The 24945-nt window shown below is 33.6% G+C and overlaps 1 protein-coding gene across 3 annotated transcripts in view; it reads right to left on the reverse strand.

Annotated features, from left to right (window-relative positions):
• Nucleotides 1-24945, reverse strand: part of RELCH (RAB11 binding and LisH domain, coiled-coil and HEAT repeat containing) — a 133004-nt gene that overhangs the window by 53717 nt on the left and 54342 nt on the right. For all 3 annotated transcript variants that reach the window (XM_027868831.1, XM_027868830.1, XM_027868832.1), the window contains exons 7-14: nt 24844-24935; nt 24163-24456; nt 22703-22778; nt 22182-22277; nt 14382-14494; nt 5127-5217; nt 2712-2783; nt 16-156 (exon numbers count right to left, since the gene is read on the reverse strand). In XM_027868831.1, the coding sequence (XP_027724632.1) occupies nt 16-156; nt 2712-2783; nt 5127-5217; nt 14382-14494; nt 22182-22277; nt 22703-22778; nt 24163-24456; nt 24844-24935 (975 nt within the window). The remainder of the gene's footprint in view (nt 1-15; nt 157-2711; nt 2784-5126; nt 5218-14381; nt 14495-22181; nt 22278-22702; nt 22779-24162; nt 24457-24843; nt 24936-24945) is intronic.

Below are 24945 nucleotides of genomic sequence, written 5' to 3' on the forward strand. Positions count from 1 at the left end.
AACCCGAAAGTATACCTGTTGGTATTTGTCTGGATCATCAATGTATCCCATAATAATACCAAGGCTTTTGATTACAGCTTCTCGTACCAAATCTGCTTTATCTTCCATTAGCATCTGCTGCAACATGGAGAGAACCAGGGAGCTACGGATCTCTTTCTGAAAGTAAAAATAACAATGTTTTTGATACTTATGCCCAACTGTACATATTCATAGTGCTGTGAACTCTGATTTTATTGGCTGAAATTTTCTTCCTCTTTGAATAACACCATAGTCATCCTCCCTATAGCTACAGATAGATATTTTTGCACAACTAATGTGTTTTCTTAATGTGGAGTAGTAGGTGGCCTGTTTTCATAATTTCCCAATATTACTGTAACACTGATAGACAAAGTTAATAGAGGAAAGGAAAACTAATGCTCACTGCTATAAATGGGCATCCATAGCTTCAGGATCCTCTTACTATTAATATGGAAGGGGAAAAATGAAAATTTGAATACAATTATCCTGCTACCCTACAAAAACTGTCTGCAGAAAAATTTCTGTTGTCTCAGGTATGCAAATTATCAGGCAACTATTAAGATTCTACTCTTTTTTCTGACAAAACAGAAAATAAAGATTTAAAAGTACAATCAGGAGAAAGAGCTATGGCATGGCCTAGCAAAGAGCGCTGTCTGAGGAGTCAGGAAGGTCTAAATTCAAGTTTTACTTCTAAAGCATACTGGTTATACACCTAAGAACTCTGATCAATGGATTCCAGACTCCTATCTCCTAAGAGAGAGGCAATGGACACAGGGTTCAGAATGACACATATATTTGGACATGGATAGTACAGGAAGTTGCTTTTCTTGACTATGCAAATTTGTTGAAAAGGTTTTATTTTTTCCTTTTTTCCTCAATGGGGGTGGGGAGGCAGAAGAGAAACACATTTAATTTAAAAAAAATTTTTTTAGAAGGACTAAGTTGCAGCAGATATTGATCTACATTGGTAGGGGGAGTTTCCTTACTGAGAATTTCTTATACTAATGGAATCATGTCTCTTTTCACATGAAACCCTGCTCTCCCCCCAGAACAGACATGATGGGAGAATGAATGTAAATACTGAGATGCTTCTTACTAGACTACAGCTATTCCTTTAAGTTCTAGCAGCCAGAATGTTATTCTTTGATATTGTTTATTTTTTTTAACCAGATGTTGATTCTAATAACACAGAAATACCTTGTAATATCCACTATTTTAAAATTAAATTTAAAAAATGATGTTTTATTAAAAATAATAATTTAATCTATGTACTACCAATATTATTATTAATTTGTTGGAAATATGGACCTATGAGAGTTTGCTGGTGTAGGGAATGAGGCTTGGACACTCCTTCCAATTAAGGCAGTTAAGTAACGGGCACTGAGACATGAAATGACTTGTCCAGAGTCACAAAGTTAACATTTTTAAGGGGTAGAATTTGAAGAGGTCTTTCTGACTTAAAGGACAGCTTCTCTATCTACCATGCCATATTGCCTCTCATTATCATTGAGAGTTTGGCCAATTACTAAAATGTTTGAATTTCAACTCCGTTTTAGTGTCTTCTCTGTTTATTTGCTAAACCTGGTTAGTATCACCTCATGATCAAAGGAGAAAGTGAAAAGTGAACTTCTTTAGAAACTTACAATGACTTAGTGAGTGGTGAGATATACAAAGTGAAGCTCATTAGATCAGGGATCCATTTGGTAGTCTCATGAAGCCTATGGACTACTTCTCAGAACCCCTTGGTCTAATCATTTAGAGCTTTATGTAAACAGAATACTTAGGTAGAATTATACAAAATTTGGAGCATCATTAGAATTTTTAGTTATTAGAAATGCCCCTCCAATAAAAACAAAAGGAATTCTTTATATTTCTAGTCAAAGCAAATGTAATTGTTCCCATTCCTTGTATGCTCTTATGTGGGAAATTAAATACATTTTGATCCTAAAGTTCCTACACCACTATGGTACTTAATAAGCTTGCCACAGTAACACCTTTCCAGCCCTATTTTCACTTAGGGGCTAGAAAAGTAATTATTCCTGGGACCAAGCTTGTCTTAAATAGAGGGTCTAAATTAATCTAGGCCAATTAGACATTTTTATGACTGTTTCTCTTCTTACAAAAAAATGAAACACCTCTGGCTTTACCTCTTAGAAGCAGGAGATTGTACAGGGATACACTATGTTTTGAATGTTAAAAGAGATTTGTACTGTAATCAGACAGTGCTATAATAAAATAAGCTTAACTGAGACTCAATCCAGATTATTTTAAATTCTGATTTAATTTCTTTGAACTATATCTTTGCTCTAATATTAAATAATAAATCTGAATTAACCAGAATTTTTAGAGATTTTTATTAACTGAATTTCCAGATTGACTTAACATTGCTACTCTTTGTGTTTCAGTCCCAGTGAAAACGTTTAAAAAACAAAACGTTTGTGATTCGGTAATGAAGCTTCTTAGATCACAGCTCTTGGTGCTACTGCTATATGGGCCTTTTCTCTCTGGCTCCATTTTCTCTTTTCCTAAAGTAGTATGGTCCAAAGGAGTCAGGATCAGAAGCCACAAGAAATTATATTTAAAAAAACAAAACAAAACAACAAACTTGCAAATCACTGGTTTATGGTGGTATCAAAGGAGGTATCCCAATTATCCAAGCACAGAGGTTTGTTAATAAAAATAAAAATTCTTACAGGAAGGTAAGGTGCTAGGGCTCCACAGGATTCAGCCACCAGAAGTCGTCTCTCTGGATATTTGTGATTAATCTAGAGCAGTAAAATGCAAGGGAAGAAACAGTGAGTGATTAACCTTCACTGAAAGCTTTTTAATTACATATGTTAGTGAATTTTTTTGTATATCTTTAAGCTTAATTTTAAATTATTATGCTGTACAGAATTCACATGTAATGATTTATGAGATAAATTTAACAGGTAATTGAACTTCCTTTGTATGATTGATTCTCCTTGAAATTTGTACTCTTCACTCTCGAGTGTGCTAAGACTTTCCCGTACTGCTGGACTATGAACCCGGGAGGAAGTACAGGGAGGAAAAACTACTCTTTTTAAATTATAAGAAAGAGACTGGATCCAAGAAGAAATTAAGGGATACTTCATATGACCACAGGAGTTAGGAACTAGAAAGAAGCTTCGATTATTAGACATTCTTAAATTAGAGATTAAGGAATTTTAGCAAAACTGGGAATTGAACCAGGATTTATTCACTCCCATTGCTGTTTCAGTGGATAGAGAAATGTAGCATTGTCCTTACAAGGAAAGTGCTGTTACTAAATGTTAAAGGAAATACTGAGGATTTGGGGGTTGTTTGCGTAGGAGTTTTTTATTTTTTGGTTTTTTTTTTAGAGTAACAGTCCAGGGTCAGACTGTGTCTGTTATCAAAGGACCAGACTAGCTAAATATGGAAAGCTTCATTGCTAACAAGACTTAATGTGAGGTGAAAAATCTTTGGCCTTAGAAACTCATAAAACTAAGAAAAATACAAAATAACCCTCAGTATTGTATAGTTGCCTCTTTGCTTTTCCTGTCAAAAGTAAGAAAAAAGAGGGTAGTAAGTGTTAAGGATGAGTTTTTAGACTGTCTATAATGTGAGCACTCTCAAGGTGAGATCCTTGTCTAATAAGTTTGCACATTACTAGGAGCAATCAATCATCTCAAATTTCACCCTCTATAAAAGAAACCCAGAGGACATAAGAAAATTGTAGCTAAATGGAAACATGGTTCATGGGTTCTTTTTGGAAAGGAACAAGATTTGACAGCATTGGATTCACTGTATACAAAAAGGCAACAAGAAAGATAATTTCAAGTGATAATTGTTTATCTCATCTTATAGACAAACCTAAGTAAAAAGACTTATGAATGTAATTGAAGTTTATAGGTAATATATCTGTTGCTGAAGATGAGGGAGTAAAAAAATTCAACTAAGAACTAAATATGATCCCCTAAATGAAGTCAACATATAAAATGACATTTGATGACAAATATAAAGGTGGACATAGGGGAGTATGGTGAATAATATTAGAAAATATGGCTAAAGTTTAAGAAATGAAAGAGGCTAATGGCTTTTAGATTACAGAAAAGCCTCACACCAATAAATCTTATTTTATTTAGACCTGAAAAAAAAAAAAGATGTAAAGAGAGATCAGCAGAGTGAGGATTGTGCTCATAATGACTCTGTGTCTATCTACTTATCTATTTATCTACAAAAGGGGAAAAATTAGTCAAAGATAGCAGAACTTCTCATGGACTTGGAAGGGGAAAAAAGCAAATGCATTTTTTTGTCAGTTGATCGTTAACTGATCTGGATACGCTGTATTAATGCTAATGATTTTGAAATGAGAAAAATACCTGGTATTTTGTATGTTTATTTGATTATTTATCTTTGTTGATGATTAACTTCATAATTTTAAAAATACAAAGCAAAACCTTCCTTAAGAAGAGACGGATATATGGGGGGCGGTTAGGTGGTGTAGTGGACAGAACACCAACCCTGGAGTCAGGAGGACCTGAGTTCAAATCTGACCTCAGACACATGATACTCACTAGCTGTGTAACCCTGGGCAAGTCACTTAACCCAGATTGCCTCACCAAACCCCCTCCCCCAAAAAACAAACAAACAAAAAACCCTCCAAAAAACAGAGGTGGATATGATGAGTTCCAAGTATCCAAGTATCAGATTTCACTTTGGGACTAAAATTCAAAATTAGTAAGGAGAGATTTAATTATAAATATAAAATTCTATGTAATACGACTTACTATTTATAATTTACTCCATTTTTCTATTTATTTCATAAACCTATAAGATATGGCAGCCTTATCTATTCTGCATCACAATATTATCATTCAGGCTACAAGAAAAATCAATATAATTTTATATATGCAAATCTCCTAATTGTATTAGAAAAATATTTTTAGTGTTTCACTTCTATAATATTGGTATATCTTATAAATGACCTTGTAAGGGCAAGAACTCAGGACACTTACCTTGTCCTGAAAAGCCATTTAAAAAAATTATTCTGTGATCAAAAGGCATATAATTACTAAACTTCATATAGGTAAAGAAATATAATTAAAAAACCCAACATAGGTAATTACCTGTTCCCAACATTGTGGTAAAAGCTCCGCTTCTACACGCGTTGGTCCAACATGACGTGCAAATGCTACACAACCAGTCAGTATCATCTGTCTGAAAATACAAATCAATAGATCATAATGTGAGATGCTACACTGACTCCACTAGGCAGAACTAGAAGAGGAAGATGAAAATTGTGAAGACACAGATTTTATTTCAATATAAGAAACAAGTTTATAAGAGAATAGTCTAATTATGGAATATGCAACTTCAACAGGTAGTGAGCTCCTCATCACTGGAACAATTCAAGGGCTGAATGATCAGAAATATTGAAGAAGGAACACCTGCACAGAATAAAAAGTTAGATGAAATTATACTTCCCATTTTAGGATTCTGGGGTTATACAATATGCCCACTGCTTCGGTATCCACTACGAAGTCATTTAGAGTCTCATTTAAACACAGCATTTGTTTTTTGATTAGTCAGTCAGTCAGTCAACTAGCATTAAGTGCTTACTATGTGCCAAGCACTATGCTAAGCACTGAGAATACAAAGAAAGTCAAAAGACAAAACAAACAAAAAAGAACAGTCTTTGTTCTGAAGGACTTCATGATGTAATGAGGGAGACAACATTTACTTACAAACAAGATATATGCAAGATAAATTGGAGAAAATCATCAAAGGGAGAATACTAGCATTAAGGGGAGGGCAGGAAAAGTTTCTTGTAAAAGTTGGGATTTTTGCTGGAACTTGAAGGAATCCAGGGAAGCCAGGAGAGGAAGATAACGATAACTGGTGAAAATATTTGGATTAGGGAGATGAAGTATTTATTATATAGAAAGGGGGGGCCAATGACACTGGATCACAGGGTATGTGGAGGAGAGTAAGGTGAAGAAGAGCATTAAAAGTCAAACATAAGATTTTATATTTGATCTTAGAGGTAGTAAGGAGCTATTGGAGTTTATTGAGTAGGCAGGTGACATGGTCAGACCTGCATTTAAAAGATTAATTTGATAGTTGAGTGGAATATGGGTTAGAGTGGGGAGAAACCAGCCAGCAAAGTTATTCCAATAGTCCAAGAGAGAGGAAATGAGGGCCTGCAACACAGTAGTGGCAATGTCAGAGGATACAAAGAGTCGGAGTCTGGGGGAAAGGGGAATAGAAGAGTTCAAAATGACAGGATTTGATAACTGATTGGATATTGGGGGTGGGGTGGTTGATGAGAAAAACAAGTCCAGGATGAAACGTACGTTGCAAGCCTGGATGATTAGGTGATTAATTTTACAGGTTAATAAAGCAATTACTTACTAGTGAAATAAATACTCGTTATTAGTGAGTAATATTGGTGAGTAAATGTTCCAACACTGAACCTACGATGTCTTCAGGTATAATTATGTAGAACCATATCTTTAAAATTTTATAAATGTGAAAAAAGAGAATTGCCATTTTAGAAGGATAACGTATTAGAATACTCATTAGAATATTATATTAAAATATTATCTGCCATTTTACCAGTAATACAAGCAAAGCCTGGCAGTACATGCCTGTAATTCCAACTACTGGGAAGGCTGAGAATGATGCATCACTTCAACTTGGGAGTTCTAAGCTGTAGCTGGCTAAGGTAATTGGATAATTGCACCATGCTCAGCAAATATTATATATTAACATGTATATGGTTAAGGGGGAGGAGAAGACTAAGCTGTCTAAGGAGCTGTGAATGGTCCTAGGCCAGAAATGGAACAGTTCAAATCTTCAGTGCTGATGAGACTAGGAAAAGCCCTTCCAGCCTGGGTGAGACAAGGAGGTCCAGTGTTAAAAAAGTTTTTTTTTTTCCTCTACTGGTAAAACCTCCTTTTTCCTTTGTAATGGTCACCTATGGGATAAAATTATAAAGACACTGCTGTAATCACAACTGATAACAGTTTTAACAATTCATATGGTTAAACTGTGATTTAACTACAGTGATCTATTTTTTAATTAGAAATCTTTTTCAATAAAAAATCTAACTTTTTTTTTTTCTGGCCCCCACCCCTACCTTCCCAACAACAACAAAAAAATGAAACCCATGCAGTAAGTATGTATAGTCAAGGAAAACAAAAACTTGTTGTCCATGCCCAATTATGTCTCAATCTGTACCCTAAGTCCATCACTTCTTGGTCAGGAGGTTGACAGCATGTCTCATCATGAGTCCTCTGGAATGTTACTGGTCATTGCATAAATCAGAGTTCTTAAGTCTTTCAAAGTTGTTTTTACAATTTTGTTGCATAAATTGTTCTGGTTCTGCTCATTTCATTCTGTATTCATTTATACAAGACTTCCCAGGTCTGAAACTACTCCCTTCAAAATTTCTTACAGCACCACAGTATTCCATCACATTCATATATCATAACTTTCTCATCCATTTCTCAACTGATGAACACCCTCTTACTTTCCAGTTCTTTGCCACCACAAAAGAAAAGCTGCTAGAAATAGTTTGGTATATATAGGTCATTTTTCTCTTTCTTTGATCTCTTTACAGTAGGGACCTAGAAGTGGGTCAATGGGTATGCGCAGTTTAATTAACTTTTTGATCATAGTTCCAAACCGCTTTCCAGAATGGCTAAACCAGCTCAAAACTCCAACAACAACGCATTATTTTATCTCCCCCACCTCCAATCCTCTAAGACGAATCTGTCATTTTCTTTTTGTTAATTTTGCCAATGTAACAGATCTAAGGTGAAACTTGAGAGTTGCTTTAATTTAAATTTCTCTAAATATTAGTGTTTTCATGCATTTTGTCATATGGCCATTGATGGCTTAACTACAGTATTTTAGATATTATCTCAAGACACTTATCAAATGTGGATATAACATATTTGGCAGATTAGAGTGCCCACATTTCCCTAATCTCCTTCCTAACAAAATTCCTAGGTAGAAAACAATGTTAATTAAATCCATAGCTGTCATTCAGCCCTCATCCATTTCCTCCACTCACATATACTATCTATTACATTTCTTCTTTCTTCTGTATTATTTCCACTTCTTTTTTCATAAGTTTAAGGTTATAAGACTTCACTTTGAAGGTTAAAAAAATTGAATTAGATTCTAAACAATAAAACCAATCACATAATGAAAATAATTTAAATATATTTTTAATAGAATGACTTTGAGAAAATTTATGAAAAGTAACTTCAGAAAATTTTTATGGGAACAGGAACAAAGGTTGAATTGATGTTCTTTTATATTCAATATATCATGAAACTTCCTAGATTTTAGCTTCTATGCAATAATCACAAGTAAAACAAGGAACTAAAGCTGTGATTTCATTGATATGGGGAATTTCTGGACAAGGAACCTCCCTCTATCAACGCAGGTTTCTATCTTCTCTCCAACTTCTAGCCCTGAGAAACTGAGTGACTTGCCCAGGATCACACAGCCAATATATCAGAGACACATTTGAACCCAGGACTTCCTGACTCTAAAGCCAGCTCTGCGCCCTCCCCCATATGCCACAACTGCCTCTACTCAAAGGTAAAAACAAGTAAATTTGTATTTTTAGAAGAAATTATAAATAAAAAATTTGAAAATATGAACCTACATCAATAATTATTCCTAACATTTAATTTTCTCAGTTATCCATGGCTGAATTGTTATACCATATGAAGTATGATAGAACTATCATTAAAATAATTACTTTTTTATATCTCAAATTAGAATTATCACAACAATATGGTGATTAAAAGTTTCATATAAATAAAAAACTTCGGTAGTCTGTGATTTCAATGAAATGGGGATTCACTCCATTAGTATTCAGATCATAATCTCTCCATGCCTTTTTATCCTCTGTGGTTTTTATCCATGTTCTTCATAGAGAATGTATCCAATGTGCTGGAGGTCTTCTCTCTAGGATTTTTTATATTTTATGCATACCAGTGGACTTTCTGGATTATACAGCTGTCAGATTTAATCCTGTGTATCAAACTCACATGACCTCAGACCAACATATTTTTTAATATCCCTATTTATTCCATTTATCTAATATCTCTATTACCACTTTATAAAACCACAGATTTAGAAGTAGAAAGGGCCTTAGTGGTCCTCTAGTCAAAACTCCCTTATTCTGATGACGAAGAAGTTGAGGCCCAAAACAGCTAAGGGATTTACCGAAGATTAAATATCTACTACGTGGTACAGTATAGGACCTGTGTTTGAATCTTTTATCTGATACTTACTAGCTATATAAACTAAGATCATGATCAAGTCACCTTAGCTCTCTTGACTTCTGTTTCCTAACCTTTAAAGTAGGGATACAAAATGTAATTTAAATAATATATTTAAAGATTTTTTCAAATCTTTAAGTACTATATAAGTGTTAGCTAAGTAACTTGTTACCTGTATCCATTCTGCATCTCTATGCTGTCATGAGTCACCTGTAACTCTGATTCCTTAAAAGCCTGCAGTTCTTCAAGATTTATAACATTCTTATTTAAAATAAGAGATGGGTCTTTGCCCTAGGGAATAGCCTGAGATCATTAAAAGCACTATTGTGAAATTTCCCAAATGCAATCATGCCTGTTCTCTTCCTCATACTTAATTCTGGGCTCAACTCACTATGTGCAATGCCTGCCCCAGATGTGAAGAAGCCCTATAATGCTCTTGGGGTAAAACAGCAACTGAAAACAGGATCATCTGAAGGACCCAGTCACCTAGAAGGAATCCTCCTTTCCTGTGGACACGGTACAAAGCATCTTCCATAACTATTGCAAAATCCTAAGTGTAGCTACATTTCTTTGTTTGGGGGCTTACACGATCAAAGGGCTGTTGAACTACACCCTATCTATGGTTGAACTTTCAAGGAATTGTGCATGATATCAGTATATGACTAAGATTCTCTGTCAAAAACTTTCCTGAAATAGGCACCAAATAGTGGAAAGCTTCATTATCTCTATCCCTTAGTTAATCATGTAAACATAAACATGTGTTCTACTATAGATAATTATTTGCAAAAGCCTGCCTATTTGCTTCTCAAAAACTCAGGAAGGATATCTTTGATATGCATGTAGATTATTCTAATAAGGACTCTAAAGAGATGAAAAACTACTACATAAACTGAGGGTTAAATACTTTCTACTGCCTTTGGGGACAGGAGTTATTTGTGCAATTTTTCCATTCCTTTGGTTTTCTATTCTTGCCTCAGCTATTTTGTAAAATTATCTCAATGTGCTCAAGACTGTGTTGCCTTAAGCATGAACTTCCACAATGTATATAGGGTGTTATAAAGTCAGTGTTTTTTCATTAATTGGTTTTTCTTTTGGTGCAGGTATAGTATAAAGGACAGAAGTGTCGGGGTCCAAATGTGGTGGTTTCTCATTCCATCATTCATCATCAATGATGAAAACAGATTACTTTATAAATGTTGACCAGATTATTCCACTTTCCTGCTGTTGTCCTTTAGCCAGGTGTAGCTATAAAGGCTGTCAAGATAATGGGTTTCAAATCAAGCTTTTAGTAGAATCTTTACGTTCAGTGTTTTATAATAAATTTGTTTTCTAAATTGCTCTTGCTTGACATGTCCAGTAAGCAGTACAGAAGTTTGCTGGTTAAAACAGTTTCTGGGATCTTTTAGTCCCTACATTGTGGTGACCATTTTAGATGAGTTAAATTTTTTTTTTTGGGGGGGTTAGGCAAAGGGGTTAAGTGACTTGCCCAGGGTCACACAGCTAGTAAGAGTTATGTGTCTGAGGTCAAATTTGAACTGAGGTCCTCCTGACTTCAGGGCCGGTGCTCTAACCACTGCGCCACCTAGATGCCCCCCGATTAGTTAATTTTTTTTTTTGGTAAGGCAATTGAGGTTAAGTGACTTGCCCAAGGTCATACAGCTAGTACGTGTCAAGTGTTTGGTCTGAGGCCAGATTTGAACTCAGGTCCTCCTGACTTCAGGGCTGGTGCTCTATCCACTGCACCACCTAGCTGCCCCCTGATTAGTTAAATTTTTAAAGGAAATATTGACAATCAAGGTCAATATTTTAGCCTTTTTCAGTATGGATGGAGCTTCTTTGAATTTGTCTAGAGGAAACTTGCAGTTGTATGCAGTGCCTTTTCATCTTTGGTTTTTCTTCTAATTTCACGTTGTTTGACTTTTGCTATGAATCAATTGTTTCTGATTACACACAGATAGCTTACTGTAACGACTTCCACACCAGCAATCAGTAAATTGTTTCTTGTCTATCAAAATGTCTAGTGGATGGAGCACTGAATTTGGAGTAGGAAAAAATAGGTCAAATCTCACTTTCAACATTTTCTAGCTATGAGACCTTGGGAAAGTTGCTTAACCTCTTGGAACCTCAGTTTTCTCATCTGCAAAATGGGGATTAACAATAGTACTTACATCCTAGTTGTAAGGATCAAATGTGATGATTTTTGATTTTCAAACCTTAAAGTGCTATAAACATGAGCTAATATTGTCATAATTTTTGTGACACTGTTAGTGTGTGTTGTGTCCAATATCTACTATTTTCAAGGACAAAACAGTCATGATATAAAGACAAAAAGCTTCACAACAGTCTAAAATACTTTGGCCTCTTTTGTTTCTCAAACCCAGTCTACTGTCTTTTTTTTTTAAATTAAATTTTATTATTTTTTTAATTAGCAAAACATTCATCTTTTCTCACTCTCAAGCTCACCCTCAAATGAGAAAGAAAAATAAAACCCTTGTTATAAACAAGTATAATCAAACAAAGTGAGTTTACAAAGTAAAATCGTTGGCAATGTCTCTCATTATACACTCTGTGCCACATATCTGTCATGTGCTTTTGAGCTTCCTTCTTGCTTCATACACAAGCAAAGGCATTTACTTCTCATCCTGGAAGGCCACTCCTAAGTACAGGGTCCCTGTACCATCTGCCCTGGATTTATGACCTGGACCTGGATAGTAAATGACAGAGCTGCCAGTTGGCACCTGTTCTTGCACCCTACACAAATTTAGGCTCCTTTTTGTTATATCTGGGACCTGTCCATGTACTGGTACACGACGTCCCCTGTGCTAATACGCTTTGTAAGGTACGCTCCTGATCAGACCCCTGTTCATAGTGTTCTATCTATCTCCCTATGCTGACCTGAGCTGGAAAAATAACTCACTGTGATTTTAAAAAAATTTTCTGATTAGCATTTGGTCTGGAGCATTTTCTAGATCAGTTTGGAGGAAGTGGGGATAAAGGTATAGAGAATCTTGCAATACTTCTTTCTGCAACTTATGCTCTGCTTCTCAAACCATATTTTCTAACGTACGTTTCACCTTCCCTTATGCTCACCTTCATAATGAAATCATTGAGTCACAAAGTTAGTGTCTGAGGTAGGATGTGAAATCAAGTCTTTTGACTCCAAACCTAATGCTCAAACTAAGCTACCTCTCTATTCCCAATGTCACTACCCAGTTACCAGCCCTTGCCACCCAACAGAAATTATAACATCTCCTAACACACCATCCCTCCCACCTTAACCCTCCAAAATATAATTCATATCATTGCCAGGGTAATCATCCTTATATAGAAGATAAATCTTCCTCATGTCGCTCTTCACAAATCTTCACTGGCTCCTTACTGCCCATTTAATATTTGAACTTCAATCTTCTAATGTCCTCCACAATATGATAATAATACTTTTTTCCCCCATTTTTTTGGTGTGTGTGTTTGTGTGTATCTATGATTTCACTGGCATAAGGAATTGCTAGATTATAAACTTCTTTCATGGAAAGATCAACAATTCATTTGTAACTGAGAGATAAAGTGATCTGTCTGTGGTTATGTATCTGATATGTGTCAAAGACAGGACTTGAAGTCACATCTTTATGACTACAAAGTTTTCCTTTCATTCACTATGCCTGACTACTTCTCTGTTAACCTTCTCAAGTTACTTCTCTCTCTATGTTTTATGCTCCTGAAAAATTAGGTTATTCTTCATTCTCAAAATATGCTCTATATTTGTCCAACTCTCATGCCTTTACTCACTGTTACCTACTTTTCCCATTCTTCAACTGTTGAATTTTTACCCATCTTTAAAATAACAATTTAGATGTCTCCTTCTCCATGAAGCTTTCTTTGATTTCTGTCATCAATAAATAATGACACCTCACAAAAGCATTGTGTTCTGTACCTCTATGATGCACTTGCAGGAAAAGAGGCAGCACAGTAGATAGAGAAGTTGCCTTGGAGTCAGGAAGACCTGAATTAAAAGCCTGCTTCTGATTCTGCCTCATTTTGTGATCAAGAATGAGTCATACTGTAAGCATCTATTTCCTCATCTTTAAAATGAGACTTTGTGACCCCATCTGGAGTTTTCTTGACAAATATTCTGGAGTGGTTTGCCATTTCCTTCTCCAGCTCATTACAGATGAGGAAACTGAGGAAGATAGGGTTAAGTGATTTGTCCAGGATCACAGACACAGTAAATGTCTGAGGCCAGATTTGAATTCATGAAAATGAGTCTTACTGATTCTAGACCCAGTGCTCTATCCACTATTCTACCTAGCTTCTTGTGTGTGTGTGTGTGTGTGTGTGTGTATATATATACGTATGTTAATACATGTCTAGCATCACCATATATATCATATATGATGTATTATTTTTCTTTATTATAAATTAAATAAAAAAGGGAAGAGAAAAATATTTTTTTCATTTGAAAGTAGAGAGCCAGAAATTCAAATAATCAAATCTCTCAAAAATAAGCATTATTGATGTGACATGAATTGTTCCCTCATATAATTATTCAATCTAAAGCCAGATCAAGTCTTTTATTTCTTTTTAAAAAATTTTTTATTTATTTTTATTATTATTTTATCTATTTTATTTATTTATTTATTTTTAATTCTTACAGCATCAGCACAGTCAGCAGAGTAAGGAGTGTCCATTTTCACTTTTTAAAAATTAATGATGTTATCAATTTTACCAGGGGAATATAGGTCAGAAGTCTGATCTTTGCATTGGTATTTTAAAAAATGAAACGTTTTTATTCTCTGCCTCAGTCTGTCAAATATGAACACATTTCAATTTACCTTTAATAAAAAGGGAACTATAGGACCCGACTAGAGTTTTTAAGTAAACTTGCATTTTACAGACTACGAAAGAGGGAAATCATGGACATATCATCCCCATGATAGTAAAAATATATATTTTTTAGGAGGAAAAAACTCTCTTATGATTCATTAAGTTAAAAACTCAAATCCTAATATGAAGTAAATTAAATGAAGACATTAGCATTTTATTAACTGTACCTGCTAAGATGAAAACACTCACAAACATTACCTTTGTTCATCATCTGGCCGCTTGATCAAATTAAAAAGTATGTGAAGAAGCTGATCTCTTTCTTTAGGTTCAGGATGTAGACAAGCTGTACATAATATCAATGGGATCAATTCCTAAGAAATGGAAAAAATAAAAAATTCAAAGTAAAAATGTTTAGTTTAACATTCTTAAATAAAATGGGAAAGTGATATAGGAAACCTATTATATAAAGGGTTAGATTTACCTTTAAAAACTTTATTATTTGAAAGATAAATTAATAAACATTAAAATATGTCCAGGGGAGGCTGGTGAACTAGAAATCCCACAAGCAAGGTAACAAAATTAAACAAAACATAACTAACCTTTTGTTGTTGCTCTTTTTTAATCTTAAGCATTCATGACTTACCAAGGTTTTTGTCTGTTATACTAAGTAAGGTTCTAGTAAGTGACAAATTAAATGATGGTTTTGGTGAAAATATAATTAAAAAAGTGTGAAAATTGGTAATGTTTAAAATATCATACTGGGCAGCCAGGTGGGACAGTGGATAGAGTGCCAGGCCTGGAAGGAAGACTCTTCTTCCGTCAGATCCAGCCTCAGAAACTTACAAGCTATGTGAGCCTGGGCAAGTCACTTAACCCTATTTGCCTCAGTTTCCTCATCTGTAAAATGATTTGGAGGAAATGGCAGACCACTCTAGATATCTTTGCCAAGACAATCCCCACAGGGGTCACGAAAGAGTTGGACATAACTGAAACGACTCAACACGAATAATGATGCATATGAAATGCCAGATCTCCTTGATAAATACAATACTATAAACATCTCCAAGTTTAACTTCATGGACAGCACATAACCAAGTTGAAGAGAATGGTTTTTATTTTTACAGTTGATGAAATATCAATGGCACTTTGTCAGTAGGCATCTTATCTGCAGAGTCAAAATCCAAGGTTTGATTTTTCTGTTAAAAAATATGCTATTCTTACCTTAGGTAGTAAACATTAAGTTTAAATTAGACAGCTTAAATAAACAAAATACACAGCTGGGATAGAAGAAGAGGTGACAGATTAGATTTTTGCTGTACCAGTTAAAAGAGTACGTTAGATAATTAAGATTGGTTTGATGTTTATTAGATTCAAATTCAATTCTTACTAAAAGGAGAATTATAAAATCACACATTCAAAAGACATTCTTCATCTTGGAGAAGTATCTCAAGTTCAGTTAAGAATACAAACCTCAAAGGGGTAAGTAGGTGAAATTTTTGTAAAAATGGTCCACGGTATGCACAGTTCCTATGTTCTAATGCAGACACTATAAAGTCATAAGAAAAAAGTTATATCCCTTTCTCTCCTTTCAGAACATAAAATATGTAAAGAATTAAACTTCATAAAACTGAATGATATCCTCAAGGAAAATGAGGATGAAAATGTTATTCACTGCAGGACAAAAGTCCTTTTTTTCCCCGCAGAAGACACTCCCTCAAAAATAAATGCTATTCATTGCCAGAGGAAGCTGAGATGGAACTGAAAAGCATGACTTTTAACTTGAACTCTAAATTCTTTATATCCCATTCAAAAGTTTGAGGCTACCTAGCAAATCTTGTGTCTGCAAGGGAGGTAGAGGGGCTTGACAGAGCAAAGACAGAAACTAAAAGAACTTAGGAAGTTTCACCCGTGAAAAGTGAAAAGAATTTAAACCATTTATTCTCCTGTGTTTCACCTTCACATTAGGCTCCCATGGTAGGTCATAGATAAATATTCCAAATCATTAGTAGAAATGTAAATCAAAAGTGCTCTGAGATTTTTACCTCACACCCAGCAAACGAGCGAAAATGACACAAAATAGGAAGCCAATGTTGAAAGGGTTGTGATAAAGACAGGCACAGTAATAGATCACTGGTGGAGTTATGAATTGGCCAATCCATTCTGAAAAAGTAACTTAGATTTATGCTAAGAATATGAATAAAATGGCCATATCTTTTGAATCAATGATCCCATTGCTAGGCATATATCTGATGAGGATGTCAATGATAAACAGAAGTCCCTATATACACCAATACATTTATATCAGAACTTTATGCAGAAGCAAAAAACTGGAAACAAAATACATGGCAATTAATTGGGAATTAGCTAAACAAGTTATGCCATATAAAGTGGATTAATACTGCTCTATAAGAAAAGATGAATATGATTAATACAGATAACCAGAGACAGACTTTAAGACTTCATGCAAAGAAGATGTAAAAGAAAACAATATACCACAACACTGTAAATCTAAAGAACTACAACAATCAAAAGTAAATGCTGTGAAATTATAATGACCAAGCTGGGTGCCAAAGAAGAACTATGAAAAGGCACTTTCCCACCTTGGTTACAGGTGTGAAATGCTGCATTTAACACCAGACTTTTCAATGTGTTGATTGTTTTGGTTTGCATTTTTCGTTTTTTATTCTTTATTATAAAAGATGGCTCCCTGGAAGGGTGAGGAAAGAAAGGTAACTTGGAAAATATAAGTGATGTGAAAAAAGATATCTATACAATTTTAAAAAAAGAATCTAAGTTCCTTAACAGGTATCATTTTGTTCTTATCTTTGTATATCTAGAGCCATCATCATTCTGCACACGTTGTAAATGCTTAACGAACACTTTTTAAAATATTTTGAAAAAATAAAAGAAAGGTCCACTTACACCAAAATATTCATAATCAGCATCTTTTCTGGTAAAAAGAACTAGAAACAAGAGAGATGTATATCCATAAAGGAATAGCCAAACAAATAATTAAACATGACTGTGAAGAGAATATAACTCAACTGCAGGAAACAATAAATATGAATAAGACATGAAGAAATGTAGGTGAGGTAAAAACAAAAGATATCAATAAAAAGCAACTTTAAAATATTTTTACCTGGGTCTATGATTTAAATAGTGCATAGAACTTCCAGTGAGGGAATTCAATCCATCAATGCAAATATGCAACACCAAGTCTTAGAGTCTTTCTAGGGACTGAAAAGTGACTTGCCCAGGGTCAGAGAGCCAGGATAAGTTAAGAGGCAGAAATCAGACCCAAGCTTTCCATAAGTTCACCCTTTCTCTAATTCCCCACTGCCTCTGTGGGGTAAAAAAAAAATTGTTGCTCAAAATTGTCCAAGTGCTGACAAGAGGAAATCTGAAAATATGCAATTCTTTTTATGAAAAGGAAGACTAGAGGCCGGAAATGTGTATAAGATGATGCACCTCTGTCTATGTGACAACATGGAAGAAAGTTTTAGTCTCTTCTCTTCACGAACAGTCTTCAGCAAATAAAATTACTCTTTTATCTGACAGTGGCTGTGCATACTACTGGAAACGTAAGACCTAAGCCCAACAAATGTCAGAATGGAAACAAAATTCAGACCATCCACTTTAGATAGCATATATTAGCTCATCGTTATAATCATTTTAAAACAGGAATAGTCTTCTTTTAAAAAGATCTCTAGCAAATGTAGCAATTTTAATTTATATTAAACAATAATAAATCCAGTAGATTCAGGTAATTGTTGCAAAATGTTACTGTTTTATTATGACCTCTTTCAGTCTTAGGAAAATGCTATTTTCTAACCATGAAAGGAAAACACTGATTAAAAGATTCAAAATATTTGATACTTATCCAATTGTTGGCAGAACATATCTATAATCTCATAAGCTAAAATAAGTATATAGTTTTGTTAAGATTCAATATTTAACTTTATTTCATTAAAATTTCCATTTTGTTTTTTGCCTTGGAATAAAATAACATTTACATACAATTTAAATATACACAAATTATTTAGGTTGACTTTGTACAGAACTATGGTAAAAACAAACATCACATAACCCACACAAAAAGATTGTTTTTATACATTTGGGGTTTCTTCCTAAGGAAATAGAAAATCCTATACAAGAACCCCTTTTTAGTTACTATTCTTGGAAAAGGAACAAGCAGCTAGAAAGTCGCGTCTCATAATGAGAGTTTGCTCAGTGATCTTCATTTAACTTACGTTGGCTACATGCGGAAAAGCCTGTTTTAGATACAGGAGTTTAGGGCTCAATGGGGTGATACCTTATCTTTTTTTTTGAATCAGTTCTTCAGTGAAAAAAAAAATACCTGAGAGGAGTGTTTTATATTAGTTTTTGAGAATAGAAATAGAAACATTTGCTGAAGAAGGCTGTATAAATACAAAGGTACAAAAAGGTTGTGCAGGGGACTGACTGCAAGTAGATATACTTTGCTAGGTAGGGCAATATATATAATGATGAAATGAGAAATTAGATTGATGAGATAGAGGCTACAAATTGTTGAATGCCCTCAAAAACAAGGCAAAAATTCCACAAATAATACTATAAGCAAAAGGAAGTAATTGGCAGCTAGCTATAGACTTTTGGGTAGGTGAATAATATGTTGAAAAATGGTAGCTGAGGAAGATTTTTCCAGGATAAAATGGCCTGATGGCTAATTTCCTATCCCCATGGGGATAGGAAACCACTTAGGAGGCTTTCTCAATAGTTCAGGGGTAGATAAGATGATAGCTGTAGAAACTATCTAGATCATTGGCTAGCATTCCCTAAGATGAATGGGAATAAAAAAAAAACACAAATTAGTGTAGCGTCATACCAGTAAATGTAGAAGTAGAGAAAAAGAGTTACTTACCTGCAAAGGACTAGCTGTTAGGACCTTCTGGGACTACCCTAAATCTGAGAATTCTATTACCTGAAGCTCCTATGACTTCATATTCAAAGAGCCTATAAAAGGGACTTACAGAGCTTTCTTTTAGATTCCAATAATGTTGAAGAGCACTTCATTCACCAAAAGGTAAAAATAAATTTAAAAGGTTTATGGGGATTCAGAGAGGTATTTATTTCTACTCACCCTAAGGGTAAGTTTTGAGAATACTCTATGGCATCTATGCTACTGAAATAAAATCAAAACTATGCTACTTCAATATTAACTGCCCCTAGTGCTCATAACCTAATCAGATTCAGAAATCACTTTTTATTAAGCAGACAAAGAAAAGTGATATTTAAGCGAAGTTGAATTTCTATGAAGATTGGATAAAAAAAAATCTCTGCTGCTTCTAGCTTCTGTTGTACAAGCTCTGGAGAACCAGTTCTCTCCTTTGTGTTTTCAATTTATCTCTCTTGTATATATTATCTTCCTTGCACTGAGTGCACTTTAGTTTTTATTTGAATCTGGGTTTTGGAGTTGTTGTTTTTTTAATGAAAGTCCATATTTTAATAATCAAGAACTTTCCTTTTCGTATTTATTAAGGCAGAGATTATTGCAAAAAAAGAACTTTAAAAGACAGCTAGGCAATTTTCATAATGAATGAACTATGATGAATACGTTTCTTCTGTAAAGCTTTTGATCTATATACAGTATAAGGAACTAAGTATTTTTAACCATGATATTACAGTGGACTGTGATAATAATCACTTAAAGAAAATTAGTCTTGCATTTTGCTTCTTTCAATTCAAAGGCAACAGGCAATGAATTAGATGCTAGTAGGAAAAGAAAAAGAAAAGACTAAGCTGAATTTAGAAGATGTCATGATTTTACTTTTGCTGCCCTCTGGGGGTTATATTAATTTCTTTTATTTAGAAGGGGAATGTAAGAAAACAAAGAGTAAAACTATTTTTATCATGATTTTGAACTTTGTGTGTTAAAAAAAAAATTGACCAGTTAGCCTCTAAGAAATTATAGAACCTCCCCTCTTTAACCAAAATTTAAGTGTGTACCTTTATCTTCTAAGCCTAATCTTATATTTACTAAGTTACCATATTAAGAATAATCTATAACTTATAAATGCACAGGTCTACTCAAGAAGAATTTGTTTAAAATATAGTTTGTCATAAAGTTTGGACTAAAAATAGTTCTAGCTATAATGTTCAAAGTTCTTACAAGTAATTAAATTGTATTCTATGATTTCTAAAACACAAGAAACAATGTGAGATCATTTGATTGACCTCTAAAATTCATGATATTAAGTATTATAAGTATTACAATTCACAGACCCAGAAAAAAGTGAGTTCAAAGGTTAATCCTGTATGTTAAAATGTTGCTACAAAGAATTAGACTTAGTAAGACAAAGAAATCCAAGTAAATGATCAATGCTATCTATGCTTAAAACAACATGATTATGAAATAAAGAGAATTTCATTTCAATTCATGTTTTAAATAACTTTGTTTGAGTAAACTACTGTAGTTAGTATGCTGGAATTTTAAACCAAAAAAGAGCAATACTTCTATTAACATGCTTGATTACCAATTTGGTTTCAAAGAGAATCCAAATTTTACCAGTATAAATATTAACATAATAGGAAATATTTCAATACAGCAAACATTAGAAAACATACAAAGGGGAAAATGATTAATTTTTCATGTCATGGAAATTCATATCAACCAGAAGAGTCAAAATCTGTACTCTATGAATACAAGTGATGCAAAGGATTTAAATCTTTCATGCAGTACAACCAGATTTCAATGGCATAGCTGTCATTATTATAGAAGAAAATTAACATTAAAAGAACTATAACAAATTGCACCCTAAATTACTCAGCTTTTTCTTTATATTTTTCAAGAATGAGACAGGAGTTTTAAAGGGCTGCAAACATTAATGCATTACACATAATACGTTATAAGCTATTAAAAAAAAAAAAAAAGAAAAGCTCAAACATCCTGCCAGGCAGAAATGCAAAACAATTTGAAATCTGGCACTGATCCTTCAACTCATGGAACATTTCTCAAACTTCTTAATATTTAGCAACTTTTAGAGAATTATTAAAGAAATCCTCTCAACCACAGTAGTTAACTTTTGTATCATAATGAATGACTAAAATTTCTGAAATATGAATGTACAAATTTTCTTAAGGATCAGTACAAGTTTCTTGGATAAAAGGGTATTGGTAGATAAGCTTTAAATAGAATTATGCCAAATGCACTATAAACCTAGCATACTGTAGGTCCCCATAGATAAATGTGATAGAGAAGGTTGCTAATAGTAAGAACAAATATAACTTATACAAAATTTGCTTTATCATGGTATTAACTAAACTTCTGAATTTTAACCACTACTTCACGAGCAAGATTTGTTACACTACAAACCAAATCATACCTAATTGCATGTAAAGATGAACATAAATTTTCATTATATACATTTGCTGGCTGAATTCAAATGGAGAAATAATTTCTTGGGACATTTAACAATCACACCACTAAATATTTTACATATGCAATCATAAATTTAATTAGAGTATTTATAAAATATTTTCCAATATTGTGTTAAATATTAAAAAACAAAGTCTATTTTTTGAGTAATGATTATCACAATTATGCTATCATATGGTAACTATAGTTTATTGCTAGACAAGATTAATACATGGACATTTATACTTGCTAAAGTACTTTTAGGAAATAGTAGTTATTAATCGTTGTTAATTCCCCTATAAAGATTTCCCATTTTCCCCCACAAGTAGTTCATATCAAGAACTATAACAAAATAATTAGTTGGCTTGTTTAAATGTAAAACAGAACAATGTTTATAACAAGGACATGGACCTACAGTAATAGTTAGTGCTGCAGAAGCTAATGATGTCATAAAGCAAAGGGGATTGTGAATACCATGCAGTTTTACTTAACTCACCTGACAGAGGTGTATAACCATTCTCTAGGAGCAGAGATGCATGCACAAAAGTAAGAATATGATTGCAAGTAACAGACTTTCACAAAATAAAAATATAACACTGAACTTCAAAATGAAGAATGGACACCATGATGAGATTACAAAATTCAAACATTTTTAGACGCCTCACCTCTCGTTTTGCAAGTAGCACATTTGGAACAATATGTGGTAGGCAACGTCCCAGCATTAACATGACACTTTTTTCACTGTCTGCAATCCGGGACACCTAAAAACCCAACAATTCATTTAATTAGAAATGAGAACACAAGATACAATTTTTCTATGTATATTTTCTTGTTCTTTGAAATAAATTATGCACTATTGCTGATATGTCCAATTAAAAAATGCATCTGTTCAAATAGTGCAAGCATTCTGCATAAGCAAAAATAACACATATGTCAGTTCCCCTCAGTAATTTTTAAAGAACAAAATTTGAAAGATTTGGGAAGTGTTTATTTAAAACTATAAATGTTTATTGAATTGAATGAGTTATATTTGAAATATAGACTTATCGTAGACTTAAAAGGCAATAGCTCTTGCTGGAGAACAGATACTTAAAATAAAAATCACGGAACACCATGGAACAGTCTATTTTAGAAGAATAGTAACAAAGACAGCTGATGGAAGAATTATAAAGGAAAATAAGGTTACCTCTGATCCCAAGCGACTATCCGCTGACATCCGACAAAAAGATAATAGTGCTTGGTGGAAAGCAGGTGATAATTTCCTAGAATAACAACAGTGCACGATAACAATAAAAAAAAGATGAAGGAGTTAAACACTGAAATTTATACAGAAAATATATTGATACCACTTAAATCTGTTATAAGGGTATTTTATATGTTATAAGGCTCAGATTTAAGGTAGGAATTTAAACTAGCATTAACTAATTTACTAATTGCTTGAGGTTAATAACTATCTACTTTATGCCTCGTTTCCAAACCCCAAAGCTTAGAGTCCTACGTAGTGATTGGCTGGGAAAGTTTGGCAGGAAAATAGTATGAGCAATGACATGAGGAAAAACAAATCTGAGCGGGAAAAGAAACGAAAACTGGGTTTAATGCAGCTTGGGTGCTGGAAACTGATAGGACGGCTAGTTTGTCGTAGAAATATTAGTGAGGTCTCTTAGTCCCAATTAGTTTTTGGTGTGGATGAGACTGAAATGACCTTCAATAAGGTCTTCCAATTCAGAATGGCCTTAACAGGCTGGTCCTTAAAGTAACAAGATCAAATGATGTATTAAGAGTTTAGAACCTAATACGACAGCACTAGAGCACTGCAGTCGGGCTATAGGTGGTAGAAGAACATGGTGTACAATTGAGAATTAAACAAATGGCACAAGAGAGTGGGGAATTACGGTAGTAATGTAGACTTGGTAGATTAAAATTTTTCCTTATAAAATGCAGCTTGAACATATATATAAAACTACCGTACTCCTTAAACACAAACTTATTACATGTTAAAAGACAAAACACACATAACGTGCATATATACACAATTATGTTACATATATATGTATATATATTTTCTTGTTTAAAAAAATGTTAGCCTCTTATATGTGATTTACAAAGTGGCTGCAGTTCAATATATGTTTCTAACAATTAGTACAGGGTCTTTTACTTGTATGAATTTTGAACATTATAGCTGAAACCATATTTTATTTTGGCTAATCCTAAAAGCAATCCCCCCAAAAAATCTCCAAACAAAAATCTCAGCAATTGTTTAATTAGCAACCAGTTTATAGAATTATAGTACACTCAGAAAAAAATGTTATAAGAAATATGCTCATATTTCTGCAGTAAATAAATCAAAACAATATTAATTTGTAAAAATCTTACAGAAAAAACTTTTAAAAGTATCCTCAAGGGTAGTATGTTAAGCACTATATACTTAAAAGAGTTTAGTTATTAAGTATTTATCAAGTGACAATTATATGTTTAGCACTATACTCTATAAAGGACCTGTGACAAAAATGCACACACACACACTCACTCACTCTTGAAGGTTTGCTACCTGAAATAAAATCAGATGTACAAACTAAAACTCTTCTAAAAGGTTATCAATTGAATATAATTGAAATAATCACTTCAAGCAATGATTTTCACACTAACCTATTTGGTTTATCGAAGTGTACTGTGTCTCTGTTTGATGGAGAATAAGATGGCATTCTCTCTCTTTCTTTTCTTGGGAGAGAATCTGAGTCATTCACTTTAGGAGTCAGGGCATCTGTTTCATCTGATACTGAAAGATTAATATCCTTAGTTTGACCCGTATCTGAATTCTTCATATCTAAGTACTGTTCACTGTCTTCAGAAATTCTGTGAGGGAACTGGTCCAAAGAGGGATGGCCTGTGTCACGAATCATGGGGAAGGAAAAATTCTCATTTTTGAGGATGTCCATTTCACTACAAGATAAAAAGAAATTTCCAGAGACAAGTTTACTGTACCAAACTTTGGCAAAGTCAAAAACCATTTAAAAAGTAACATGGAAAGAAGCTCTTGATTAAGTTAGGCTATGCCACATATAGTGTAATTACATACTTCAGTTATAACTATAATTGATGAAAAATTAAGAGAAAATCATCTTACTTCCTAGCAAAGTAAGTATCGATCAGTTCCTTTACTTGAAACTAGTTGCTCTTTTCATTGCTTTTCAAGGTAATTCCAATTACGATGAAGAAAATATTCAATAATACAGTAATTTTGGAACATGAAATTTTGGCTACTATGATGAAATCAATTCCCAACTCTTATGCCACCCAAAGAGTTCAATGAAAACAGAACATACATACCTCTCTAGTCTTCTGATTTGTTCCATCAAAGACCACTTTTCATTATTTAATAAACTAATTTTATCTTCTAGCTTCTGTACTATCAAGCAATTCTGGAACCAA

The sequence above is a fragment of the Vombatus ursinus genome, unplaced genomic scaffold (genome assembly GCF_900497805.2).
Source record: "Vombatus ursinus unplaced genomic scaffold, bare-nosed wombat genome assembly UNPS02014791.1, whole genome shotgun sequence".
Classification (NCBI taxonomy): Eukaryota; Metazoa; Chordata; class Mammalia; order Diprotodontia; family Vombatidae; genus Vombatus; species Vombatus ursinus.